The sequence below is a fragment of the Charadrius vociferus genome, unplaced genomic scaffold (genome assembly GCF_000708025.1).
Source record: "Charadrius vociferus isolate BGI_N301 unplaced genomic scaffold, ASM70802v2 scaffold16, whole genome shotgun sequence".
Classification (NCBI taxonomy): Eukaryota; Metazoa; Chordata; class Aves; order Charadriiformes; family Charadriidae; genus Charadrius; species Charadrius vociferus.
This window is the reverse complement of record NW_009649167.1, coordinates 1,789,407-1,796,720: the sequence shown is the minus strand read 5'-3', so window position 1 is coordinate 1,796,720 and position 7,314 is coordinate 1,789,407. Positions and strand designations below refer to the sequence as shown.

The window sequence follows — 7,314 nt, the reverse complement described above, 5'->3', positions numbered from 1 at the left end:
CAGCAGGAACCTTTATTTCACTAATCCTGCTGGAACACTATCAGATGTGACAGCACTCTTGCTGATAGAACCTCAATGATACAGCTTAAAAAGAAAGCACCCAAGAATCTCAGCTGCTTTTAGACATCCCTCCAAAATCTTTTATGAGATGGTACAGTGATACTTTCTTCCCAACATAACATGATGCCCGCCACCCTTCTTGGGAACTGAAAACAGATAATGAAATATATAGATTGGTAAGGACCCATTAGCAAAAGCCAAGCAATGCATATGGGTTCAAAATAAAATTCAGAATAAGAGATATTCTCTATGACAAGAAAAAGATCTCCAAATGCCACTCAACACGTTCCTCACATCTGAACAGAAGAGTGTGCATGGGTATTAATATTTATTTATCCAATGCTGGTCACTTCGAAAACTTTTAAAAATCAGCATATTTGCTCTCCTTCAGAAAACATATATTTATTGATCCATATGACCTCAAAGCATCATTAAAAAGAATGTCTTTACAAAATAAGTCAGTCAATACAAAATGGAGACAAAGAGTTAAGTTGAATTTCTTCTAGAGACTCAAATTTACCTCCCTCTCTTTCAGGGAATATGGTCTTTACCTAAATTTGAATTTGAATTTGATCATGCACTGCTAAAACACTTCATAAGATGGTAGGTAATGCTGTGAAAATGAGCAAGTGAGCTTATACAATTAACAACAATGAGATTACATGAACAAATGAGATTTACCAGTAAGAGACTGATACCAAAAAAATCTGCCAGAAATTAAGTGCTTTGAATCAGAGAGAGACTGACTAAGCTGCTGTAAGCTTTTCCAAATACAGTACAAGCTTATCGACACCCTCCCCCCCAAAAAAAACCCCATAGAGTCAGTAATCCTTCAAACCTTGGGCATAGCAGGTGGTACCTGGAATGCAAATGGCAGACCATCCTGTTGCAAGGCAGGTGAATGACATTAGATGACATTATAAGAAACTTGCCTCATGCAACCACCCAGGTGTTTGGCTCTAAAGGCTGCCTAGCAGCGCTAGTATCAAACAACACGCCAAAAACCATTGTTCATGAGACCTATGAGGTACTGTGAAGGAATCCCTTCAGGCTGAAGCTTGTTTACTGATGGATACTTTAGTGTAAGTGTCACTGCAATTCCTAATTGACTTCAGACACAATGATGTCTTCCAGATTTGCATGATTTGGTGATATACCTAAAAATAAATGACCTGGGAGTTTTAAACTGATTAAAAATTAAAAGTAATTTATCAAAAATTGGCTCAGCTCCTGTCTACTCTCATTTAAAGCGTTTAGACACACTGCTTACAGAAGAAATGAATACATAAAAAGGAAATTACAAGAGAAGGACAGTTCTGTCAATAATGTATTGGAGGGGGACTGAGGGGACTTAAGCTAACTTCCCAGCTCTCCATTAAACCCTCCCAGTTCGGGTGAGGTGGTCAGGAGAGCCTGTGAGGCTCTGTCTGCATTTTCTCATCACCAGAAGGGCAGCGGATGTGCGAGAGACGCGGAGCGGCTGGAGGCAGGCCAGTGTCCAGAAGCAGGATAGCAGCATTCTTGTGGCGCTGCGCCAGAGGTAATAAACGCTCAGCAGGGCTGCTTCCTTCGGCAGAGATCTGCGGGACTGTGGCTATAATGCTCGGGAACCAAGCTGGTGCGCCTGCACGGGACTGCGCCATATGGACTTTCCAGCCCAGGTCTCCAGTAGCTTCAGGGACTCTGCTTTGTGCTCCACTGCACAAGGTAAACATGCCCTCAGATATCCAACTGTTCAGTGGTAGCACTTCTGTATCACACTGGGATAATTTGATGACACATTTATTAAAGTCTGTAAGACTGGATGCACGGAAGGTAACTACCATATAAGCACAGAGGCGAAAAGCCTGAAGGTTCAAAGTAAGTCGGTTTGACAGCTCCTGAATTCTGCCACTGCCCTACTGGGAAGAACGCAGTGAGTGTCCTCAGACTGGTCAGAGCAACGGGTACTTACAGGTGCGACCTTTGGGCTTTGCACTTACATTTGTCTTATATCTGGCCCGAGGATAACATCAGGCATAAAAGTTAGGACCAAGTAAAGATGAAAGCTGTAACACTGGAGTACAAAGCGATGCCTGGTGGAATTTAATTTGAGTTTCAAATTAAAGCTCACTGGAGTGAAATGTCTGAGCAAGTCTCTCCACAGGCAGGTTCATAAGCAGCATGTGTGATACAGGCAGGAATTGTAATAGTGGACAACCTCCAGGAAATCTTTGTACATGGTGGAGAAAACTGCTGGGTTTTATATTTAAAATTACCACAGGAGTTAACACTAAAAGGGTGAATGGAAAAATGCCATTGTGTATGGTTAATTAATGACAATTGCCAGAAAATCTCGTCTTTGCCAATAATGAATGGATGTCTATGGCAGTTATTTCTCATTTTAAATACCTAATCTGATATTATATTTCAGCTCAAAGAACTAAACGAGAAAAGATGCTGTAATCTAATCATACCACAATCCAGGTGACATCTGTACTAGGCAGAATATTGTTGTTATTCTGCTGTCTAGTTGCTGTTGCTGAGAATGATGAAGTAGCGAAATTACATTTTCCCATTATTATTTCCAGACACTCTCTGGCAATGGTTTGTTGACTCTAATAAAGCTTCAGACAAAGCTGTCAGCAGAGGAAATGGCAGAAAGGGAGTAAGGAACAGCCTCCACAACAATACATGAATCTAAAGCCTCAGTGATACGTTGTGCATTTTCTGATAAAATTGAATGTGTGTGTTTCAAAATCTATCATAAAGCTGTAGCTGAATTCTAGAGGGATGAATGTATTCTATCAAGTCACGGTGCTTAAGACTTTGACAAACACAAACACATTATGAAGGATTAAAGAGTCAGAAGCCTTACCTGCTATAGTGTTGAGGAACATCAAGTATTCAAAGTTAGATATCTCCCGTCTCTGCCAGCGCTGAGTCATGTTGGATGATTTATAAAGCTGTCGGGGAGTGGCCAGAGAGATTCTCCTAGGAAACACATTTAAAGAATGATTTTCTTTATTAAATGTTAAGATGTAGGGCAACGTTATTAGTGTGATTAATTTCAGATTCTCTCAGAGGCTTTTTTATTTTGTTTAATGAAGTCAAGAAGACACTATTAGCCTTATTTGAGAAATTACTAAAATTAAGATCTGCATTTTATTTTACCAGTACTACAGCATTGTAATAATTCAGAATAATATATTTTGTGTTTTATTTTATTCTGGATCTGGTTAAATGACTGGAAGTAAAAGAAACTGCAGACCTCCTGGTGCCTGGCTTGACCAGCAGGAAAAAAAGAGGAATACCATTTCCCTGTTTCAAAAGGATACATTGAGATAAGTTCATTAAGGTGAGTGAATGATAGATTAAAGTGCCATATATTTCCAGCACATGGGTTGAAGATATTCCACGATTTGTGCACCTCCTCCATGGTCAGCAACCCATGGCCCCTTCCTATATCCCAGTAAGCCTCAAGATTTCTATTTATAGCCTGGTTTCTGAAAGAAACAAGGTTTATTTGGTTATGTGCTCACATGTCCATCTGCCTATCTCTCCATAATAACTTCTGAATGGCATTTCATTCAAATTTGGAAGAGGAGTAGAAGCTTCCAAGATACTCAGTTTCCACACATTTTCTAAAACTTGTGCCAAGGAAGGGAAAAGCAGAAAATTTCAGCTCTTCTATATTCAATTTGACAACATAACAATAACCAAATACTGTGCACCAACTTCTAAATTTCCCATAGCATATACTGTCCCTGGTTGCTAAAATATAGAGGACTAGATTCAGTCTAGACTAATGCATTAAAGAAAAAATCTGCCACAAGCAGAGACAGCCTCACTGCTCACAACTCATTTCTGGAGAAAATAGTCCTTCCTGAAAAAAAAAGACAAGGCAAATCTTTGGAAAGAGAAAAAATTCATCTCTTCAGATACTTTTTTTTACAGAAACTTAAATCTTATAAATGGATCAAAACAGAGAAAATGTTTATACCTATCAAAAAAACCCAAAAAACAACAGAGGAACCCTAATGTGTAGCCTATTCATGAATTTAAAGAATATCTCTAGTATTTATATAGCTTGTCAAGAGTAAATAGGGACACCGAATGCTTCAGCTTTCAGTTGCACACTAAACACACTAAGTGTACTACTTCTAGACTCTGAGTGCTGATTATTTTCTTAAAATAAAGTCATATACAAGGTGTCAAATTGGGCAGCAATTACAAAAAAGTGGACCATCTACTTCTAAAGATATCTGTACATACTCCTACACATGCACTAACACTATATCTGGAGAAAGGATGAGTATTGTTATGCAATTTGTGTGTGTACAGTTATCACAATTATATGTCTAAATTGTCAATATGTAGGTTGTCAATGTCTGCCACACTTAGGCTTACAAACTGGGCATACAAAAATGACCATGCAAGTGTAGGTACACTTGTATTTACCCAAAATAGCAGTAAATAAGGTCTTGCCAGCTTGGCTAGCCTTATTTTACAGTAGACTCTAGGATGCCAATGGTAGATACGCTTTACTAGTACACAAGAGACATTACAAAAATTTTTTAAGTTGTTTCTATTACGCTTCTTCCGAACAATTTACCTAAAGAGTTATCTGAATGTAATTATACTTTACATTGCATTTTACGGTAACCATTACCTTTACAGTGGAACTCTCAAAGACGTATTGTTCCCAGTAAACTATGACTAATGCTACGCAAATTAACAAATACAGAAAACAAAAATACTAAAGAGATCATAATTTACAAAGCATTTCTGTCACAGACTTTCTGTTCCTCCCATGACAAAACAACATTTATGCATCAGTACAGCTTAGTAGCTGCTTTTAGACTTTACTCAAAATCTCCCAGGGAGTCTCAAAAATCTATAAAGTGTCAAGTTCTGGACTTCACATTTGAATACCTGATTTGAGTGAATTCTACAGAAAATCAAAATATACTAAAAAAGCTCCTTATTTACTCTGTATCTAAGGTGTTTGAAAGATTCACAGTTATTTCAGCAGAGACTGGAAAAAATTATGCACAATAAATTGGTTCCACACCTGCTTGTTTCAGTTAACACAGGAAGACCCACTGTTTTGTGTTTTGCTAAATCCACCCAACTTTGATCAAACCATTTCTCTCCTTCGATATGCCATCACCAATATGAAGATGCATAAATGAGTGTGCTTTCTTCGCTTCTAGAGAACCATGAAATACCTACTCAAAATGGAAACTGCAGAAGACTCTCTAATGTGCAAGGGGATGATCCATTTTTTCAAGTTTTATATGCTTTAAGTATGTTTACAAAACATTTCATGGCATTTTGTTGAAGGAAGGGATGTTATATATCCCGTATATGGAGCATGACCCACCGCCTTTCACAATTACTTTTAATTTAGTTAGCTACAACCCAATCTCATACAAGGAATCTTTAAGTATCTTGTCAAAAACGTAGCACTTGTGTGATGTTTTGTGTTGTGCTGCTCCTGTTCAGAAAAAGAAAAAAAAAGGCTTGGGAAAGTCACTGGCTTCTGACAGGAGACTCATCAATATTCACTTTTAATCAAAGCCATAAAAGGAGTTTTATGCTTTGAGGACATCAAATCTTAGTTTTCATATCCCTCTCCCTTCCCCAAATCCAACCTCTGCAACCAGCTATACTGAGATCTGGAAATCCATCACCAAGCTACTGATGCAGAATAAGTGGCAGACCTGAGCTGACGTTGAATATAGTTACCATACCAGCCAAAATATGTTTTCTTTCAGCAAAAACTTAATCATTTATATTTCTTAGCTTTAATAACTGGAGCCATTGTTTTATTTAATGCATTGATAGCCCACAGAATTTCAGTGGACAGTGGTAGGCACATATTTAGCGGTGAAATATGGTACTGTATCTTTTACCAGTTCTTTGATCTCTGTACACTTACAAAACCATCAGGCAGCTCACAGTTGTTGCTAAGCTGTGATGTTACCCTCAATAAAAATGCATCAGTAAATTACACCTGAGGTGTTAGAACCCTAAAAAGTGGCCTGCAGATAGTGTTGTAAAAATGCAGATATTACTCTACCTAGGTAGAATCGTGTGGAACTGTAGAAATAGGTCAAATAGAAAGCACAGTACTGTATGCCCAATCGTATCATATGGCAAGGTCATAACAAAACTAGAGTCAATGCAACACGTTTCAGGAACAGTGAAAATGCATTTATCAAAGACAGATAAATTTGATTACCAAATCAGACCAAATTCTTCAACGTGTGACTAATTGGGAGATGTAATTACTTCTTTGTAATGTTAAGCACAGGCTTGAATGCTTTGTTGAATCAAAGCATTAGACGGGCTGTTGGAAAAGGCAGCAAAGAGGCAAACAGGAGACTTCCTCAGAACAGCAGCTCTGTAACAGTCTGGGGAAGAGATACCAGTCCACCTGCTTCTAATCCTTTGTGCCATTAGAGGATCATAAATATTGCTTTTTCCTTCTATTTCCTTCCATCTTTGTTAATCGCAGGATTTCTCCATGAAAACAGAAGTGCACTTAAAGTCCATGTACTGCATTAAAAGTAATTTACCCCTCCAGAACATTTCCATCACAAACGCGATTCTTTATGATAAAGTAATTAACTTTAGATGAAATGTTTATCAGAGTAGTATCAGAGAGGAAATATTACTTACAAAAATAAAACTAAAGAACTTAAGCAAAACAATCAGAAGATCTGCTTTTGTTCAAATATTTTAAAGTACAGCTTAATCTGGAAAATTAGTCATAAAAAGGATAACATTTTACTCAACATAGCAGCTCCTTTGGCTTACTCAGCATAATTTCTCCTTATGTTAGTTACACAAATAAGCATAATTTTAAAAATTAGCATTCCAGAGCCAACATATTCATAGGAAGGGAAACTATATTCTAACATCAACAAAATATTAACTACAGAACAGTTATAGAGACGGATTTTCCCTGAAATTACTTCCCTGCAATCCTACTGAAGACAATAAGGGTACGTAGATAGAAAAAAAGGAAAAAATATGATTACAGGGTCTTTATTGTGTATAAGTCATACCCTGATTACGCAAAAACAAGAAAGAAAAACATCTTCACTACAACATGCCAGATTTATTCTGAAGGCTAGCAAGCCCATTTTCGATTCAAATTTAACTTTAATCAAAAAGGTATGGAAATAACTGCATATAATAGTGAAGCTGAAACTTTTCTAAGTAATTATATATCAACAAACTTTTTCAGACAATTATTCACTGAAT

General features: G+C 37.4%; 1 protein-coding gene across 1 annotated transcript in view; it reads right to left on the bottom strand.

Moving 5' to 3' along the window:
- NBEA (neurobeachin) overlaps nt 1–7,314 on the bottom strand; it is a 515,614-nt gene that overhangs the window by 105,998 nt on the left and 402,302 nt on the right. The window contains exon 49 of the mRNA XM_009888422.1: nt 2,918–3,033. Within this exon, the coding sequence (XP_009886724.1) occupies nt 2,918–3,033 (116 nt within the window). The remainder of the gene's footprint in view (nt 1–2,917; nt 3,034–7,314) is intronic.